Below are 22,273 nucleotides of genomic sequence, written 5' to 3' on the forward strand. Positions count from 1 at the left end.
ATAAAGCCATTTAAGTGCCACACTAAAATAATTACAGAAATTATTTTAAATTGCATAAAGCGGCAGACGACTACAAGGAATGACCCCAACGGCCCCCACGGGCCGAGTGTAACATTTCGCCAGCCATAGCTGCCCAGCCAGCCACATAGGCGACACATGTGCATATTTCACACTAATGCACACACAGACACACCCGCCCACACTGCCACACAAACATACACACGGGTACACGAATGTGTGCACATTTCGCAGGCAATGAGCTTTTGAGCATTTAATGAGTTAATTCGCTAAATTTGAAAGGCGCGCAAGCGTGCGCCAAGTGCTCGACCAGACTGTTTCCTGGCATGTTGGCACCCTCGAAATACCCGTTAGTCGTTATCCGATTCCCGGTACTGCGAGCCCAAAAGCCATCTTCATGGCCGTCATCCCACAAGTTGCCCATTTTAAGGCTTCAAAAATGAAAAAGAATAAACAAAAGCAACTACAACAACACACACATAGAGAGAGAGAGAAAGAGAGACATAGTACATACATATACACTGTGTAAGCACTTGTCATTTAGCTGTAAAATGTCCGTCCGTTTGATGGTGAAAAGTATGGCAATGCTCGATACTCAACAATGCAAGGACGCGAGGGCGGCATATAAAGGATGCTCATGTTAAGCTCTTGGGTGTAATTTCTCAGGCACTGGCAAAAGACGACGATGGCATTGGCTAACAGCGAAAGTTAACAGCGTCGTTGACTGCGACGCCAGCAGCGCAACATGAGCCCAACATATGCCCCAAAACAGAGGCGAGACCGAAAACAGAACAGAGTTGAGGCTAGATGAGCAAGGACCAACTCACACAGTCATTTATTTTTGTGGTGCTGCCAGACTGTGTGACTCTGTATTTTGTGTTGGGGGTAGCCAAACACGGGTGGAACTCTGTTAGGCTCTGTATAAGTCAGCACAATGGGCAAAATTAAAAAAAAACTCTCTTTTTAAATACCCTAAAGAATAAATGTTAATATAATAAAAATATTTCATATTATTTCATAATATAATATGACATTAAATACTTACATTTATTAAAGAGAAAGAACAAAATATTTAAGTTTAACTCTTATGTTGGCTGTGCGTCCCACTGTTTGCGCGGATTGTCATCGCACCTATACCAACCGATTCAGTGGGCCTCTTCGCCCCGCTGTGTGTTTCTCACTCTCTCACCTCGAGTCCTCTCTTAGACGCTCTCGCCGCAAGAGGCCCACGCCGCCAGCGCTGCGGCGAGAGCATAATATGGTGAAGCTGTCGGCGCTGCCTGCCGTTGCCGTTTCTGTCAGGCGTCTGGTAAAGCTGTGCTTAGTCAAATTTCGGTAACGGAACCTGGTCGTCAACGCCGTCGTCGTCGTCGCCGACGTCGAAGTTAACGTTGACGCCGACGTCGTATTGCCGACACGAACACCAAGCGAAACGAATCGGAGTTGAAGCGACGCTAGCGTCGCTGCTCAGTTGCCATTCGAGCCTCTGTCGCGTTCGACTTCGCTGCAAGGAATACAATTGTAATCAGTTGTGTATAGGACACACGCGTGTGCGCATCGACTTGTTCCTTCCTAACGAAATCGTCAACAGCGAACTGTTCCGCTAACGGAAACTGTGCTGCTTGGCGGTAAAGCTGCGTGGCTTGTGTTTAGCTTGTATTTATCTGCTGCTTTTTTAATTGTTGTTGCCGTTGTCAATTGTTGATTGTAGCTCTTGTTGTTGCTCCATTGCGCTACTTGTAAAGTTTCTTGGAAACGCGCGTTAAATTTCGGCGTAGCAGCGTAAACGAAAAAATTTTTTCAGCTACAGCTGCTGGCGGTGCCACGGCCGCAGCTGCGAATGCTGCTGCTTCTCTGCCAACGTCGCAGTTGCTGTTTCCGACTGCGCTGCTGCGCTGTCCGAGATAAAGGATATGCCCGGATCTAAAAGATACAGTTTTTTTTTCGCCGACTTGTGCAGGCAGCTTGCTTGGCTTTTTGCTGTGTCGCTTCGTTTCTAAGCGAACTTAAGCAACAACAACATCAGCCACAACAGCAACAACAGCAGCAGCAAAGAGAAAAAATTAAAATGTGTGTGCTTGCGGGTTGGATAGCAGAGTAAAAATGAGTGACAAGTTGGCAAAAACCAAAAATGAACAAAAATGTGCGCAACTATGCAAATAAATTAATAAGCCAAAGTCATTACCAAATTAAAATAAGACACGCAAAAGCTTGAGGCAACCAGCCAGAAAAAATATAAATAAATAAAGGAAGAGTCAAAGCGAGAACCTTGTCAAGTGCGTTGCGTTGAGTCGAGTCGAGTGTGGAAAGTCAAGAGGTTCTGCGTTTGGAGTGTCGTTGCTGCTGGCATGCTTTGGGGTTAGCTCGTCCATCGTTCTCGTCCTCGTCCTCGTCCTCGTCCTCGTCGTCCTCGTCGTCATCGCCACCAAAGGCATCGAAGGTAAATATATACGTAGCACAGCCAAGCCAAACAAACTAACCTACAAAGTAAACAATAGCGTAACGGTACAAATGCAAATTTATTACCTACACACATACTCACACCTGAGCAAGATTGAAAGTCCAACTTATTTAACCGTTGCACAGTGCCACAAAAATCATTGCCAAAACTATTGTCAGCAGTTAAAGGCTTGATTAACGTCGACATATGTGAACGAATTTATGATTATCGTAGAAACAAATGCTTAAAATTATAAATTACAGAAACAATAACTAATTCATTATATTTACAAATTATTTAAACAAAGTTACTTATTTAATTTATAGTTTTCATATAGACTATATTAATTATATTAGTTTTGGATGTTCATATTAATTAATTTTATTTTATTTTAAATTTTTTTAATCAATTCTATTTCGTACTTCTATATTGAATACACAGTGAAAGACATATATTCTTAAATTCTTTGCATATAAACAATTTCTGATAATTTCTTTAAAGATATCTTAGATATATTTTAGTAAATCATTAATAATTCTGTTTGTTCAACTCCCCTTCTAGTCCATATTTGCTTTCTTAACAAATTGACTTTTAGATTACTTCTAATTTCTAACCACTGTGAAACTTTCACTGCCATAAAAAAGCCGTAAAACCAACGGGCATGAAACAAACAAAGAAGTCAAAAGGAATTTGATACTCTACCAAAGATTCAACTGAAATAGAGCAGAAGAACAAAACTAAGATAACAATAGCAAAAGGTAACAAATGTATCTGAAGTTACTTGTGTCTGTCTGCCCTGTTTGTTTGTGCATACATTTTTAATCGCATGCGATTTATTCAACTAGGCGCTTGGGGCACACACGCCCAACCCCCAACACCCAATCAAACATAAATGAAGACCAACACAAACACAAAAGGCACCTGCCGTGTACAGTGGGCGTTGTTAGTTTGCATACAAATACCAAATGAGTACTGTCATATGGAAAATCAAAATTCTGACAAAAACATGTTTACATGGGAGATTTTATGGACATCATTTATATATTTATAAATTCAATATAAAAATGTATAGATATTTAGCTCAATATTCAGCAGTTAAACATGTTTTGTTATATACAACTACTGCCAAAAAATACACTTTTGTGTTTTTTTTAAATATAAATTTGAAGAAATCATTTTCTGCAGTTATATGATATTTTTAATAAATAAATAATAAACAATAATATATATAACTTATAAAGAGAATGCGAACAAGAGCAAGAAAATCTACAACAATACATATCAGACAACAATACTGAAAGCAGCTCTAGAAGCACATGTCACTGAGAGCGGAAACACATCAATTTTGAAAGACACAACCAAGCAACAACAAGAATATCAATATCAGAAATTGTGTGTGTGAAATTATCAGAATTAAATTATAAAATTATATGTAACGTTTCCATAGAAAGGCTATATATAATTGGACCAGACTTAACTACAAAGCAGACGCAGAGAACTGCGCAAATACGCAAAGATTTTCTGCCAAAAAATAGTTTGTTTGCAGCTCAACGTCAGTTTCGATATGGAAAATAAATGTAAAAAAAGTTGTAGATTAATTTAAACCTTATTTCGGTCGACGTCAAAATATATTGGCAAAATAAATTGAAAAACAAAAAAGGAACACAAAGCTGGCTAAAACAACAATAACTAAACAAAATATATAAATATTTAAAATTAAATTATTGTGGTGCAAAATGAATTTTATTTAATTCAATTAAAATTGCAAAAATTTATTGGAATTTATTTTCTATTAAAATGTAAATTATTAAAGTCTCAAAATATTTATGATTGAATTTGGAATTTTAATGAATAGAAAACATATTTAGGCATATGAATATTTACTGTTTTTTTCTTTTAATTATATTAAGTGTTAAATGTTTTTTATGCTCGTGTCACAGTCTAAATTGGATTTATTCTCTGGCTTCTACGAGCATAACTAATGTGTAATAAATTATATAAAGGGAAAAAATTACACACATAAATAAATAACTGTATTCTATATATATGAATGTATTTATATAAATACATTTATTTCCGCGTCAAACTAAAATACAAAGAAAAACTGTCAACAGTTTATGCAACGTTTAAGAGGATGCGCTTTGAAAGTCCTTCAGCTAGATTGCAATTCATTAAATAATGTGTGAGTAAAGCGCTCAGTGTCACACACACACAACTATATATATATATAAATGTATATTTATATAATACTTGACGTTGTTTACTCGGTCATATTTTAAGTGTTGCCAACTAACAGCTAAAACAACAACTTGGCCTGGGACACTGCACAAAAGATGCGGCGGCAGCATGGAAAAAAGCTGAGAACAAAAAAACACTTGAGGCAAAACTAAGCGACAATTGTGATTGTTGCTTTTGCTGTTTTTATAAATAGCATCAAGGCGCGCTCTAGTTTAGTTCACACACACTAACACACAGTCGCACACACACCTACGCCCCCTACGAAAATAGAAAATGTTCAAAATAAATTCAACTAAACGCAACTCAAGGATCAACTCAGAGCGAAATGTTGGCTGAATGACGAAACATGATTTTTAATCAAATTAGAATTTGTAAAAAGCTCTTCCAAAATTGTATGTGACATTTGGGCCGAAACAGGATCGGAATAGCTTTTAGCCACTAGCCGAGCGAGAGCTAGGTTATAGGCTAACATAACACCCTTCGAAGGACAGGTGTTGTGACCTTTTGCTGCCTGGTCAAATATTTGTGGCCTAAACGTTCAGACACGCAACGCGGAAAGCGGCAATAAGGAGGCGTGAAATGATTCAAACGCTTCACCCAATTTTCTAATCACTTAAGGGTGTTACACCGTTTGGGCTCGGGATATCAAACTACACGGGCTTTCGCACACTCATGTGTACCGAACACACACCAACTAGCAATTACATAAATAATTGGAAATAGGGCAAACATAACTAAATTGAAAATATCAAATTGCTATATTTGAAAATGTATGTTGGTTAACTGCAAACGATGTTATTTGCCTCTAAATTAGACATAAATTTAGTGACATACATATATTCAATTTAAATACATATTCACTTTTTGTTACAAATCATTATATATTTTTTGATTTATATTGCTCAGAGCCCAAGTTGCGTTATTTATTGTCCTGTTAATTCATTATGAAATGAATTTCCATTGCCCGACTAACTAAGCTTTTTGACGTGCCCTCAGACAGAGACAGAGAGAGAATGAGAAAGACATATATATATAGAGAGAGAGAGAGACAGAGAATGAGACAGACAGAGAGACTCTGAGAGAGAGAAAGAGGCAGCAAGAAATACAGAGAGAGAGAGTGAGCGAGAGATAGATCGAGTGAGAGGAAGAGACAGAGGTAGACAGAGAGAGAGAGGCAACAAGAAAGACAGAGAGGCAGCAAGAAATACATAGAGAGAGAGAGAGAGATAGACCTTAAGAGTAGTTAAGAGTAGATTGCTGTTCAGTAAACTCGAATTGAGCTGCTGTTCCGTAAACTCAAAATAGGCTCTCAAGTTGACATATAAAAATAGTTTTTCAATTAATTTTCTGATGATGTCATCATAGTTTTCCAACAATTTAAAAGTTTGGACTATATTTTACATTATATTTTATATTCATTTTAATCAGTTTTTTAAATTTACAAAAAAAAAATGTACAAAAGTGCAAAATTGTTAGGCCAAAAGCTTTCATCAAAACTTCTTATTACAGAGCACAGTAGATCACAATTAGTTTAGAATAAATTAAGCATCTTCTCTGGATTCTGGATAAAGAAACAGATTCGCTACATTTAATTATGTTCTTCCGAAGAATTCATTATTTATCAGTTCACAAAATGCAATACAAATAATCTATCATTAGTTTTTGAACCAACTTTCTGCCCAAAAGTTCAGCTAAGCCCAAAAGTTCCAGCTTAGTTTGAGTTTTAATTGATTCTGGCTCGTTTCCAAATTTAAGAGTTGAAATTTAAGTTTGTTTTGATACGAGGAGTAAATTCCGTTTAAGTATTCAGATAAATTAGCTTAAAACTTGAACACCAGAATTTAATAAGAACTTTATAAATATATTTATAATTCGCATATTTAATATGCTTCAAGCTCACAGCTTGTTATGCTGGGTAAATTATCAGCAAGACTAACTTTTATTACACACGCTTTGATTGCAAGCATATTTACGCATTATTGGAAGCCTATTAAACGCACAGAGCCAAGGCCAACACCACCAAGGATATCCACATGATACGTCAATGTATCCCTTAACTGCATATACATGCATGTATGCATGTATATGTATCCTTTAACTGCATATACATGCATGCATGCATGTATACCCATGTGCGTGCGTGTGTATGTGGGCATGTGTTTACTTTAGCTATACCCTGTAATCAGATCAAATACAAAGTCTATAAAGCATAGCTCGAAATGGAAGGAAATGAAAATGAAATTTGAAATTTTCAAGTGCAACTATTCAGCCTTGGCAAGTGACTTTGAGCTGATTGATTGGCAATCTATAAATAGTAATTAATTACAGGGTATATGCCAGCTGAGCACTGATGTTCAGCGAATTCCTTCTCGTGTTTTATGTGAGTTTCCAACATTGTTTTTATGCCCAGCTGATGAATGTAAAGTTGCGCAAAGTTTTGGTCTACGCAGCGGCAATATGTAGACGCCATGTGTTACGCCCAGCAACGGAAGTTGGCAAGATTTGTCAGGGATTGCGGCTGGCATGGCCTTGATATAACGGTTTGCTAACAATTTCTAATTGCCACGTAGGTGGCGCCAAATACACAGTTACATGCGAACATATGTTGCCAAACGTGCAATTAACAAACGGCGACCAAAAATTCTTGATAGCGCCAAAACTGAAAATGTGGCAACGTTGCGCAGCCTACACACTAACACCCACGCACACACACACGCGCGCAAACATTGCGAGATGAGTGGCACTTACAAGCATTAATTACTATGCGGAGACTGGCCAAGTAGATGCCAAAGGGCCGCCAGCAGCAGCCAAGAGACCGCCAGTCGAGTAGTCGACACTCATTGGGCGCTTTAATAACAAAAAATATATATGTATATATATATATATGCATGTTGTGTATACTTATACTATAGCATACTTTTTCGGGCAGTTTTTGCATGACTTGTGCCTTGAATGTTTCCATTTTTATTGGCATTGTTGCGATTGTTGTGATTGTTCTTGTCGTTGTTGTTGTTATTTCCTATCGTTTTTGTTGTTTTTATTTTTAGCTGGAAAAGTTTTACACATTTTTTATTAGATTTTCTTGCCATCATTATTATTATTACTCTTGTTCAACATAAATACCCTGAAGAAAAAAAAATGATTTCAGTATTAATGAAAGTATAAAGTGTGAAAAGTTATAAGAATAACTAAATTAGCTAACAGAAATTTGTCTATAAGTAAATGGAGATTGTATGATCGAAGAATAACCACAACACATAACACAATTTTTGTAGTACTTTCTCAATAACATCTTGTTAAACTCTTTTCTTATGGTCTATATACCAATTTGGTTTTCCTTTCATTATCCTCAGATCGATATGTTGGCTTTGGACTGTTCCGAGCTCTGTTATCAAATTTGTTATACCACTATTATACTTACCCATAAGAATATAATATGCTGGCTCTGAACTGTTATACTACTGCATGTCTAAAGTCATTCGGATTTCAAGCTCTATTCCTTGCAATGCTAGTGCAAATGTGTTATACTGCTGTCATACTAGCCTACAAGCATGTAGTTATTATGTATTAAATTGTCGTTTTTATCTGCAAAATGGAATGCCAAAACAAATAGCAAAGTAACTTGGCTATAAAGGTCTTGCACACACGTTTGCATAAGGCATTCATGTGGACAACATAGAAAATAACTATGCAAGTGTCATGCACTTTAAGGGCAAACACTTGCCTCAAACTGAAAACCAAGATGTGAATTAAGTGAAATGCCAATCGGTTCCATGATACGCTTCAGCAACAACAGGAAACTGCAGATGTCAGAGTTGCTTCGAAAAGATGGAAGAGCCAGAGAAGTGGGCTTTAATGTGTTGGTGTCTGCCTGGATGTGTGTGTGTATGTGTGTATGCTCTTACTGCCAGCAAGCAACCGGAAACTTGTTACATGCAATTGTATCGCATTGAAGTTTCATTCAGGCCTCGATTGTGTGCCACTTGGTTGCGCCGGCCAATTAAAAACTTGTACTCTGCAATTGTTTTCATTAATTTAACTAAAAATGCAATCAGCAATCAGCAATCAGAAATTTAAGCCAAACATTTTCCAGCCATATGCAAAAAGGAAAGAAGCCAAAACGCAGCAAAAAAAACCTTGACGCTGCACTTCCGTTACGAAAGTTTTTAGTAACTCCCACATTGAAAGGCGCGCAGTTAGTCTTGGCACTGGCGAAGCGACTAAAAACTGACTTCATTGTCGGCCAGCCAAGCTAACAAACTGCCAAAATAGTTGTGCGACCCCCGCCAGCGCCCCATCCCACTCATACAATGGAAGCAATTGTGCGGGAGCCGTATTCATATACGATTCTGCTTCCACAACAGTGCGAAATGCTTAACAATAAAACGCCATTGAGAGTCGTCGTGCTGGCGTCGCACACACACACACACACACACACTCACTCAAGCCGCCCGCTAGTTTTTATGACCCCAGCACTTCCGGTTCGGCGATATGCGCCAAGTTTTAGACAATAATTTTCTTTATCGGCCAACAAAAGCAAAAGGCGAAACGCAAATGCTTAGCAATTTTTGTAGTTCGCTGTTTCGCATAGGCGAATTGAGGGCAAGTGACTGAGCTGTACAATAATTTTTGGCCAAGTTATAAATATGTGGTATAAATGTGTGCGTGTGCATGTGTGTGTGCCGGAGTGTGGACTGGCCAGCAATTTTTCTTGGCTAGAACAGCTCTAATTTATGAGCTGGCTTAATTTATTTCCGCCCTGAGGCCAACAAAAAAAATGTCAACGAAATAAGAAAGCCCACAGAATTAATGGGATAATTAGCAGTAAATTTAAAAACTTGTTTTGAAAAATAAAACCAAGTTTTTTCTATATTCCTTAATAATTTACATAAATATATACAGATGTGAGCCTGGAATTCTAACTAAACACTTAGAGCTGTAGAAGCCCAGTTTAACGGACTGGAATAAAATCTTTTCACAATTTTAGCCAATATATGAATGATATTTAAGGTGTCTTCAGGCCTTGAATAGTATAAAATTTTCGGTACCAATATATTTGATATAGAAACAACTATTTGTTAATGTTATCATGTTACTGTTCATTAAATTAACAAATTAAAATAATTTTTGCATTGTTAAATAAAATTAATTATTTATTTTTGGGATTTATTTAATACTTATTAAATATCTAAAGCTATACAGTTAATTTATTTTTATAAACAAAATTGAAAGTTAATTTATTTTGATTTTGATATTTAAAGTATAAGTAAATACCAAAAAACATATATTTTAAACTGTTTTTATTATTTATTTATTGATTTTATTTTTTAGGATAATTAACTATCAGCAAAATCAAAACAATTAAATGTAAATAAATTGTATATTAAATTTTTTATTTAAATAAATAATATATATGTTTTTTCTTAGTATTAATTAAATATCAAAAAAATTATATTTATTATATTTTGTTTATTATCATTCGCTTGCTTAGTTGATTACTACATAGAAACACGTCTAATAACAACATAATTTGCTTATGTTTGTCGTTTGCCCAGTTTGATTTTGAACACGATAGTTAACTGACGAATGATTGCCTTGGGACTGTGAAACGGTGCAGCAAGTTGAACAAACAACAGAACTGAGAGGCAAATAAAGCATGCCTCAAAGTCGTATCTGCATTGAAATCAACAAGCGACACAGAGTCCCCGCATTAGTGATAACAAATAGTATCGAGCATCAGCTCTGGGGTGTCGTTTGTTATTGTTTCTTGGCAGATCTTAAGGCTCCACTGGGGACAAATGCTGCATGCATGCCAGCTGGGATATGTTGCTGTTGCTTTTGTTTTTTTTTTCAGTTTTGTTTGTACTTCATTAGTAAGCAACTAACCAGAAGGCAACAAACAAAGCTGAAAGCTTCTGCTGCCTCGGAACGAAGCTAGTTTCCATTCACACTTCTCGCCTGATTTCCCCGAGGAGACGACCATGCGAATGTATAATAGCAAACAAAAAATGGCAAAAATGTCATTTATAACGTATACGCACAGTTGCCAAGAGCTGAGCAGCTGAGCGAGCCGCTTGCTTATTCTAGAGTTAGACAAGCAAACTCAAAATAAATTGCAAACTGTTTTCATTGTCCATAACAATGCAATGACATGCATAAGACACAAATTGCCTATTTGTACTATCAGCTGGACGATGTCCAACTCTATTTACTTTTCTTGCCAACTCATTTGGCACATTGGCAAACTTTAATTATGCGTCACGCTGTCAAATTGAAATATATATATAAATTACTTATATTTATTTATATATATATATATATATATATATGTAAATATACATATATATATATGAAATGAAATGAAAATTGATTCTTGCTGAGGCCCAGATTATATATAAGAAAAACCAATATTCGAATTACATTTCAGAAATAAAAATGAGTTTTACTAATTTGTCGTTTTGTATGCTTCGCAATTGATTTTTAAGCCGGGCAAAAACTCCAACAAGGCATTGAAATTTTATATTTTTATGCAAAAAAACAGCTTTATGAAAAAATTGATTGAAATTGAATTTAAATGAATTATTGCTATAAAAAATACTTATTGTACTATATTTACTTAATGGTATATCAACTATCATAAAAAACTCTTGGTAAGATGACTTTAAATTTATTTTTACAATTCGAGTCGCAGTTAAATTTAGTATAAAAATATGTCTATATTTTTGTGAATTAAATCCGAAAAAAATATATTTCTGATAAAATGTATTTGTTGCAGTTAAGCTTAAAAAAACTTAAAAAAATATTAAAATTATAAACATTTTAATTGAAAAATAATTCAATCTTTAGTTATGCAGCTGTCAGCTCTGCTCGTGTATTTAACCATTCAGGCTTTGATTATATGAGCCATAATACAATAGGGCAGCTCTTGCTTTTAATTCCCTTTGACTCCAATCTTATTCGCACACGATTCTTAGACTTCTTCATGATGTGCATCGAGTATATTGATTATTCGCTCCAATTAATATGAAGTACATTGGCTCTCTTCCTATGAAAGTTAAAGCTATTTGTCGAAATTGAAGCTTGGAACTTAAATTTGTAGTATGTATGACTCGAGGGATTTTTTGGCTCATGAGCGAGTATTTTGCAGTCGATTACCTTGACTGCAATTTACTTGTATAGCAACTTAAAAATTCTTTGTCACTTCAATGCCAATAAAATAATGATGCTTATGTGAAAAGTTGACAATCTACATGTAAGAATGTCTGTGTTAACGTGTTTGTAAAAAGGTCATTGGCCTTCTGCCACGCACACATGCAGGTGCCAGACTGTAGCCGTGCCGTTGCTAATGCATTCAGTCAGCCCAATTTAATTATTTATCGAGCATCAGCATCGGGACCTGTCGGTGAGTGCATTATAAATCAATTAAGTGTGCCCCACTAACCTATTATGCTTCAGTGAGGCATGCGAATGCCAACTGGCAAATAGAGTCTTGATCCCTCACAGGCGTTAAGCAGCATGAAGCCACGTTCGTAAGTGGCCAAAGCTTAAATGTCAATATTGGCTAATTTTAGACCAGTTCGGTGCAGTGCCAAAGGACGCGAGAGAATGCCGAGGTTTATGAGCCACACATGCAAGTGCTTTGGAATGCCAATGCATATTTCAATTTGTGAAAATATTTCTCACATGTCGACACGAAGTGGGCTGGTTCATTATTAAGTCGTTTCTCTGCTTTTTTCGACTAGATTTTGGAGCAGATTGAAAAGTGTTGCAATTTCTGTTGGCTCGTTGCTCGTAGTCGTTTATCATTCGTCCAGCCCACAATGAAAAGTTGGACACACAGAGTGTAGAAAAAGTATAGCTAGAAGTAGAATTTCTAGAGTATAATTGGCGTTGATTTATTGTCTTTGCGGGCACCTCAAGATTTACTTTCGATCTGGGCGGGCGTTCGGAGCATGCCAAAAATTCAATTGTGTAATTGTGCTCGCTATGCCGAGTGGCACGCAAATAAAAAATGCAATTTATATAAGTATATATATATGCTGATACATAAATATATATTTATATATAGATATATATATATATAATTGCGGTTTCGTTAAGGTCGCGTGTCGCCATTGTCAGGCTTTTTTATTTAGATAGTTGCTAGTTGGCGAGCTGGTTAGTTAGACGATTGCTTTTCTAGTTCTAGCCACTCCTCGCTGCCTGTCCGTGAAAATAGCATGAAAGCAGCGGGCAATGACAAGAGCTCAGCATTGCCAATTGCACAGTGGTACTTACCAGGCCGAAATGGAAAAACCAGTCGACAGTTCGGGTTATGTTTTAAAGCTGCTGTGGAAACTGCCCCTCTACATTCAATGAATACTCTAAATATGTTTAATACTCTTAACATTTTCATATAAGAAATAAATTTATACATAAATTTATTGTTAGGATTCCATAGTAAAGCTCTGATTTAAGCAAATTTCGTTTCTTTAATTCAGCCAGCAGCAAACCACAAATGTTTGTGCTTGGCTAAGCCATTTATATATTTTTTGTCTTGCATAAAATGAATTTTAAAACGTCTCAATTCCAACTGCCTTTTTGCTGAATTTAAGAGGATTTGTGAACTTCTTATGAAACAGAAATATAAAAACAATTGCAGGCATTTGAGTCCAAATAAAATCCTTTTAGTTAAGCTACACACACTTTAAGTGTATATTGAAGTACATATAATTAAAGTTATCCATTACAAAATACCATCCTTAGAATGTCAGAAGACCATTTGCACCACGGTGTGCACAAATGTGGCTTAGACAGGGCTTGGCTTGCGTTTTTGTTTAGTTTTTATTCAAGTAGCATTGCATGACTGCATGCAAGGCGCGCTAAGAAGCGGCAAGCGCTGTCCTTTGTGTGGCAGCTGCTGCTATTCCTTAGCGTGCTGCTGCTGCTGCTGCTGTTGCGGCTGTCATTGCTATTTAGAAGCTAAAGGACCTGCCTTGAATGCCATTTCATTCCAGCACTTGTACAACATTCCCACGCCAAGTCGCATTTCCACCATCCAGACTTCCAGTATTGCTAAACACAATTAGGCAAATGAACAAACGGGCAATGCTTGGGAAAACAACACAAAATAGTACTTAGTCCACACAATTTGCATACATGTATGTGTGTATGCATATGGCAACGAATCTGGGTCTCGCTCTTACCTCAGACGGAGAGAGGGAGGGAGGGAGCGAGAGAGCATTTCGAAGTGCAACGTTCTATGGCTTGCCATTCCCCAATTTGTAGCTAATGAAGATTTGCGCATTAAAACGTTTAAGCTTTAACCTGATTAAATATTTAATTAGCTTACATTGAATATTATGGCCCAGCGATGAGCTTCGAGTGCTCTCTGGCTGTAATGCGTGTCGTATGCGTGATATTTGACAAGCAGCAGCCAAACAGCCGCATGCATTTAAAATTCAAGGTGCGCGTGGCGGGCATTATAAAAATGTCTCCGATTTGTGCAATTACTTACTGTTGACTTTGGCCAAAAGCAAAAGCAAAAGCAGCAGCTTAACGAAATCTGCATATTTTCAACAATAATTAGTTGCCTCACAGAAAATATGTATTTATCATGAATCAGAGCAGAAGCCTGTTAAAGAGAAGTTGACCCAGAGCCATATTTAAAATGCAAAAAGTTCAATTAGTATCAAATTGAAGTTAAATTATTGTGAAATAAAATGCTTTTAAAATGTAAATTGAATATTAATTATTTTTAATTGATACCGAAGTGCAACATATTGTATTTCTCCCACTCTTTCTGCAGAAATATATATATAAAAATATGCAATATTTTGCTGTTGAAAGCGTGCTGCAGTGTCGTATGCCGAGGCGTACAGCCAACTGATTAAGTTTAAGACTACCTTGAACTATCCATGTTCACTTGAAGAGGCTTAAGAATTTAATGGTCTATTCGAAATATAATATATAATATAGAAACTGTTTAGCTGAATCAATTCAAATATCTAAAGACAATTTTGATCAATTGCAAGTCTCTTTAATAACTTTTAGCTTTAACTTGACTTCGCTGAGTTTTTTGCATCACAATTTGTTCTAAGCATTCCATATTTTACAAACTTAATTGACACAGTTTTAGTATTTCAATAACTTGCATTCATTAATTGCGAATTTCAATAACTCTCAAGCGAAAGTTTGCGCAGATTCTTAATTAAAGCAATTGCAACTTTTTGCCAAATGCATAAAACTATGAGTGTCTATAGATACGCAGCTATAGATTCGATTTGGTGACCCCATTGCTCGGATGCATGGTGCAGGCAATGGCATTGATGAATTATATATTGGATTGGGACAGGACAGGCTGCATGTTATTTGAATTGCAAAAGCGCTTCAAGTGCCGCAGAAGCAAGAGCTTTTGCAATATTTATTTTATGGCGCTGCGTTGAAGTTGATGGCGAATGAAATGTATATGTCAAAGGGGAAATTACCGCAGCAAATTAGAGAAAATATTCGACGGGATTAAGCTGTCAAAGCCATTTCCGTCGTTCCTCTGACCTATTTGCCCATCTTATCGTCGCTATCTGCTGGATTTATCCGTTCCAACTAACAAACAGCTATGACGTCGGAAATGGCTCTGCTGTGCTGTGATAATGCTTCGCTGTGTGCGTGTCTGTGTGTGTGTGTGTGCGCGTGTGCATTCACTCAAAAACGAGTCCAATGGAAATGGCATGGAAAAACACTGAAATAGACCAACAAAAAATAGTAGATAGAAAATTCTTTTTTCATTTCGAGTTCTCAACGTCGAAACGCTATTGCATTTTCTCCTGGCCATGGAGGTCAAACGGTTCCACTCGAGTAGGCGAGAAGTGCGATCAAGTTTTCCTACTCTTTCATAAGGACGTCTTAAAGTTTTCTTAAAACTTGCTCCACTTTGCATGCCCAGGCAAGTGGCTAAAGAGCTCAGCGCAAAGCGATGCAAATACACAATTTGCAGCAAACTCAATTTGTCCCGATGGCTTCAAAACAATATATCAAATATCGTCTCTACCATAAAACATTTTCACTCTCAATGCCGCCTTAATGTCGACATTCACTACTCAATGCAAAATTATTTATGGCTGCAAATCTCGCACTTGCAAATTGTATTTTGACTTAATGGCATTTGCCTTGCGTAGGCGGACTCAATAAGCGATACGATGGCAACTATTCTGAGAAATGCATTTTATTTAAATTAAAAAAAAAATGATATATTTCACTTCTCCATCTACTTTTCTACTTCAGCAATTACAAAAAAAACTACAAAAAAATAAATGTTAATAAATAATTAAAAATTTATAAAATAAAATAAAAATGTAGCCATTTTTACATTATTTTTAAATATATTTAATACTCATTTTTAAAGTACTTTTTTTCAAATAAAAAAAAAACACATAAAGAATTTTTATAGAATCAGATATTGTAAATAAAATTCGATTGAATTATTAATTAATTTTGAAATTATTGAAATTAACGGTACTTATATTTTATGCATATTCAAGTTATTGCACTTATCACTGCTATTAAATGGATTCGAAAGCAATACTCACTTAATTCATCTGCATGCAAAGTGCTCATTAATAACATTTGAGGTGGAGGCCAATTGCTGGATAGAGCAACTGCTCTACCAACAACAACAGCAACAACTGGCTTTCAAGTTGAACGTAACCCACCTGCTTTATGCTTAATCTCGTTCCCAATTGTGCCAAGTACTACGTGATAAAACAGATGCTGCATACACCAAGGCGCGCGCATAACTCGATTACGGCTTTGATTTATGGCACGCAATAATAATCAGCATTGCATGTTGCCGTCGGGTCACTCACATTAACAAGCGCACACAAATACACACACACACACACACACATACACACATAGACAAATATTCAAGAAGTGAGCTGCAGTTCCTTCTTTTGTTTTTGTTGTATTTGTGCACTATGAATAACAAACAAGGCGTATACTTAATGTACACATTGAGCACGGCCCTCTGTATATATACATTTCTATATATATAGAGAAGCTCGTTTACTGATAGCTACTTGGTTAGCCCTGTGGCAGCTGCAACTCAACAACAACAAGTTGCACTTCCGTCAGCTGAAAGTTGGCCTTTACAGGCAGACAGGAACAGCTAACCGCAACTTGCGCTCGTGATGAGCTTGCGTCCTTGGTCGGGCATCCGTTGTGCACTTGGCTGGCTGCCTGGCCCCCATGATTTATGTAACTTGTTATTCTGGCCCATTGCTCATGTTACTTTTCTGGCTCTTTTCAGCGATGCTTGCCTCATTAGCGACTTAGCGCCCAAAATCCCATTGCTGCATTAAGGTAAGGAAAGACGAAGCCGAAACTAAAACCAAAAACGCCTGAAACCAAAAAATAAAAATAAAAGGAAAAAACGAGCTGCTTACAAGGACATACGTAAAATGGCCCAACAGCCAGCGAATTCAGTTAATGACCTGGCTTTTATGAGCGCATAAAAGCGAAATTGATATTATGCTGAAGCTGCGGAGGCTATAAATAAACACAACAAATTAAAATTAATAAGCAACTGAGCTTGCATTGCATAGCAACAACACAAGCAGCAGTCGCATTCGCATTCGCATTAACATTTGGATTAACAACCATGGCATCTCCGCCGGAAAGCCCCATCGAGGAGGTGGTCTATGAGTTAGAACACACACGCGTGCCTAAACCCATTCCGGTCGCTCTCGAGGACTTGTGCCGCCAAACCAAGTTCACCAAGCAGGAAATTCGCGTCATGTACAGAGGATTTAAAACGGTAAGTGGACACGCGCCCCATCTCCAAGCGCCAAGCACAGCACAATCCAATTGCCATTTGGTCCCATTCACAAATTCATAAACAATCGCACATGAGCACTCAAATCTATGAGCCAAAAGCGCAGCGCAACGTTCAGTGTTCGGGTGTTAAGAAAGGACATACTGTGAAGGAGTCGGAGAAAAAACAGAAGGGGAGAGATAGAGTAAGAGACAGAGACAGGCCAACAAAGCGAGCGAGATGGAGAAGGAGCCAGTGAAAGGAAAAGAGCGTGACACAGAACGAAAGAGAGACATAGACAGATAGATAGAGGAACAGAAACAGAGAGAGAAAGAGAAACTGAGATAGAGAGAGAAAGAGAGAGGGAATATGTAGAGTAGGTAAAAAGGGATATCAAGAAGATGAGAAAGAGAGACAGACCGAGATAATACGGAGAATGATAAAAGAGCGAGATAAGAAAACTGAATACGGACAAAGAGAGTCATAGGAAAAGAAAGTAAGAAGTATAGAGCGAGAGGGAGAAAAAGAGATAGTGATAAATAAAGTGAAAGAGCGAGTCAAAGGGACAGAGTGTGTCAAAGACAGAAAATTAAAAAAGAGAGAGAAAAGGAGAGATAGAAAAATATAAAGACAAAGAGAGACTAATTGAAAGAGATGCAGACAAAGTGAAAGAGAGAGAAAGGCACCCCTGGGTGAGAAATAGAGAGAAAGAGAAAAAAAGGACATGAGAGAGATAGTTCGAGAGAGAAAGTTATTCAGAGGCAGTGAGAGCGCCATAGAGAGAGAGAGAGACAGCAAGAGAGACAGTGATAGGAAAAGACGCTGAGAGGAATGATACGAGATAGAAATAATGAGAAAGATAGCGATGTAGCCTGAAGAGAGAGAGAGACAGAGGGAGAATGAGGGAGCGCCAAAAGAAGAAAGTTTGGAGAGGATAGAGAGACAGAGGGAAACAGCGACAGAATAAGAGAGAAAGAGACAGAGAGAGAAAGATATGTTAAATATAACAAATGTTAGCTAGAATCTTCATCTGTTCATTGAAATATCATAAATTTATCGAGCATAAGAGAAGCTTCAGTCCAAAAGCTCTCAAATTAAGTTTTTATGCAGCAAAATGATTAACATATGAAGTGAAAAAAGTTGATAATAACTAAAAGCATTTCCCAGAACACAAACACATTTAGATTTATAAGCCAGTAAGTCGGGTGGGATACTGAAGAAGGTCGTTCTATTTGCAGTCATAATTTCACAGAGATTTCCTTTTTGCTTTTGCAGGAATGTCCGGAGGGCGTGGTGCACGAGGATTGTTTTAAGGATATTTATGCCAAATTCTTTCCGCACGGCAGTAAGTATTTGAGCTGGGGGTGTATATACATATATATTCATATATATATATATAGTACACTCGCATTATTATGTGTGTGAATGCAATGGCTTCTTTTATGGCTGTGCGCCACTTAAGACCCCATATTTCATTTATATACGCTAGTTTTTTTGGGATTCGTAGTCGCTATTTCGCTGAGCACTCAGTGGAAGTACTAAAACATCTTGAAATTTTCTATTTCCGCAGATTCCAGTTTATATGCTCATTATGTGTTCAAAGCCTTCGACGTTAACTGCAATGGCGCCATTAGTTTTCGGGTAATTGTGTTCATTATTATGGCCGTTCCTTATTTCATTATATTCATTCTATAAATATTCATATATTCGTAGGATTTATTGGTTACTTTATCCACTCTGTTACGCGGCTCCGTCTATGAGCGCCTGCGCTGGACCTTCAAGTTGTACGACCTGAATGGCGATGGTCGCATAAGTCGCGGGGAGCTCAGTGAAATTGTTTTGGCCATACACGAGCTAATGGGCAGAAGACCTCACCAGCCAGAGGACGATCGCAAGGCCAGAGATCAGGTGAACTGAAAATCTAGTACTCGTATTGGTAACAACAATAAATATATAAGCTTAGTGTCTGACTTAAAGTAAAAGTCCTCCAATACATGTGATTATATTTCTGCTAGATCTTACCTGAGTCAATGATCTCTCTTATCAAATGGAAACAAGAACAAATCAATTTAATGGCTGTCAAAGCATATACAACCATCCAGACATTCATATTCACATACGTATACTCGTTAGAGTAAACCATAAAATATATAACACAAGACCATAAGATGATAAGAATTTTATAACTAGGTCTTCTAATCGAAACCAATAAGATTTTAATCAAAACTTGGCAGCACACAAATCTATTCAGAATTCCTGAATTCTTAATACTCCTGAATCTCAAATGGTTTTCATACTAAATAATCCACTCTATACATCTTGCTTTCCATAAGAAAAAAAAATAAAATAAATAAGAATAAAATATATTATGGAACTCATCCAATTTCAATTAAAATTGTTTGAATTAAAGAATTAATTCTTTAAACACAAACTTGAACAAAAATGCTTATAAAATATGAAACTCTATTGAATCGATGTTGAGTGCAGTTCAGCTTATGTTTGACGTGTGTGCGTGGGTGTCATTTGTTATGCAGCATTCTTTATGCAACGGCTGCGCTTGATATGCTCGTGCAGCATCCGCAGCGCTGCAAAGGGACGGTGCTTACGCGGCGTATGAGCAATTATGGTTGCGCAAGTAGAGAGAGGGCTGGCTGTGCGTGTGTGTGTGAGTGCGTGTATGTGTGGTTGCAGCTCAAGGGAAATGGATTGGCAACGCAAAGCACCGGAAATGTTATTTAATGAAAAAGACTTTGCGTACATTATTGATACAGGTGCAGGGGCACGTGCAGGCGCAGGTGCAGGTGTGCAAGGATAACTGACAAAACTTTAAAGCAATATGGGAAATGGATTTGATGTTTGCAAATAGTTAATAAAAATGATTTTCCTCTTTTGCAGGTGGATCGAGTCTTTCGCAAATTGGATTTGAATCAGGATGGCATCATAACGATAGAAGAGTTTCTCGAGGCATGCCTCAAGGACGATTTGGTGACACGTTCGTTGCAGATGTTCGACAATGACCTTTGATGACAAGAGGAGCCAGAGATGCGGGATACGAGGACTGTAATACCGCTGATAGATCTATAAATTGTTTTTGGGCAGCACATAGTTAAGTCCAGTCGCAATAACAGCAGCGCGACAGAGCGAAAAGAAACAACATATTAGTATTAAATATTATTTTTAGGCAATAATATCGAACGAACAGCAACCAAATGTAAAACTTTAACCTTTATAAGTGTGAAAATGAATAGCAAATTGAATATAAATATTTAATATATGTCACTTTTGAAGCATATTATGAATTAAATCCTGCCGTCAGAAGCGAATTGGTCTTATATATATATGTATTGATGTACTTATTGAATGTATATCAAAGTATTTAAAGCAAAAGCAAAACGAACAACTTTATTTCATAATATTGAATGAACAAACAAACTAAACAAAACCACCAACCAAAGTGAACAAAAACAAGCAAAGAACTTGGAGAAGGAATTGGTTATCTGATAACGAAATGAAATCCAACACGATTTACTTTACACAAAACCAAAACGAGAATAGAGAAACTTATGGAATAACTGCAATTTATACACATCTAAGTCATATGCATAGGTACTTGACATATGTATACACACATGCACACACATATACATACATTTCGCATACATATATTTCGTGAATATCCGTTTGTGCGTGTTTTTTAATTGCTCAACTCAACTAATTGCATTTAACTCTGTGTAATTGCCCATTTCCCCCGGCAATGTATAAAAAATTCAACTCAATTTATTTCATTTCATTTCATTTCATATATATCTCTATATTTTTTTTGACACGAAACTCATTTCACTAATGATGAATGCCACTGAGTATTTTTTTCTGAACTTTGCAGTCAATTAAATAATAAAAATAAAATATTCAACATTTAAGCTGAATTAAGTTATGTACAATTTTTTTTCTGATTTTTTTTTAACAAATTTAAAAATATTTTTGAAATCTATTTCTGCAATGGCAAAGCAACCACCGATAAAAATAGCTCTTGACAATTAAAACCGCTTTTATTAATTATGGCGAGCTTAAAGCTCGACACGATTTTTCGATTAAATTTCATATTCTTTGGATTTATTTATTAAATAACTGCATTTTTAATGCATATGCCAAAAACGAGCGACAGCAACAAAGCGAGCACAGAACAATAGAAACTTTCGACCTTGTGCAGCATGCAACATGCAACTGCCTGCCGCATGTAGCATGCACATGTTTTTTCTTCTTCGGAAAACACCCTCAAATGAATAAGCAGTGCATACTGTTTTTATGCAGGCAGTTGTAGGCGTGGCCAAAACCATTAAGTCTATATATTCTGGATTAGTGCAACGAGCTGCGTCGAGCTAGATTGGCCCGTCCGTCAATACTTTCAAGTATTCAAGTATTAAAGCTGACATTTTAAATAGGCAATCTTATATTTGCTGTCATTCCATTTTCTAAATATGGATAAATATCGACACTTTCACTCAGCTTTTATAGCAGATCTTGAGAATTTAATTTGAATAATAGATGATTTCATAACAGATGATTTCATTAAAAATTTTACCACTAGAAACGAAGTTCTGAAAAGCATAAATTGTAGTTGGATTTGTGCAACAAGTGAAACAGTAGCTCAGCAGCAGCAACATTCAGGGTATTCACTTGTCGGGCACATCCGACTAGCACATTCATACTGGTATTTTTTTATTTTCGAATAGTTAATGCGCCACGTGTGGCCTACTTTTCCATAATACTATAGTAAAATATAATTTAAG

The 22,273-nt window shown here is 36.7% G+C and overlaps 1 protein-coding gene across 1 annotated transcript; it reads left to right on the forward strand.

The window, feature by feature from the left end:
* Nucleotides 1-1,561: 1,561 nt before the first annotated feature.
* Nucleotides 1,562-20,684, forward strand: LOC111604235 (Kv channel-interacting protein 1). Its single transcript, XM_023322212.2, has 7 exons — nt 1,562-1,646; nt 2,115-2,458; nt 16,980-17,486; nt 18,759-18,828; nt 19,054-19,124; nt 19,197-19,391; nt 20,379-20,684. The coding sequence occupies exons 3-7, from the start codon at nt 17,331-17,333 to the stop codon at nt 20,505-20,507; spliced, it is 621 nt and encodes a 206-aa protein (XP_023177980.1). The 5' UTR covers nt 1,562-1,646; nt 2,115-2,458; nt 16,980-17,330; the 3' UTR covers nt 20,508-20,684.
* Nucleotides 20,685-22,273: the final 1,589 nt, after the last annotated feature.

The sequence above is a fragment of the Drosophila hydei genome, unplaced genomic scaffold (genome assembly GCF_003285905.1).
Source record: "Drosophila hydei strain 15085-1641.00,03,60 unplaced genomic scaffold, DhydRS2 tig00008121-arrow-pilon, whole genome shotgun sequence".
Taxonomy (NCBI): domain Eukaryota; kingdom Metazoa; phylum Arthropoda; class Insecta; order Diptera; family Drosophilidae; genus Drosophila; species Drosophila hydei.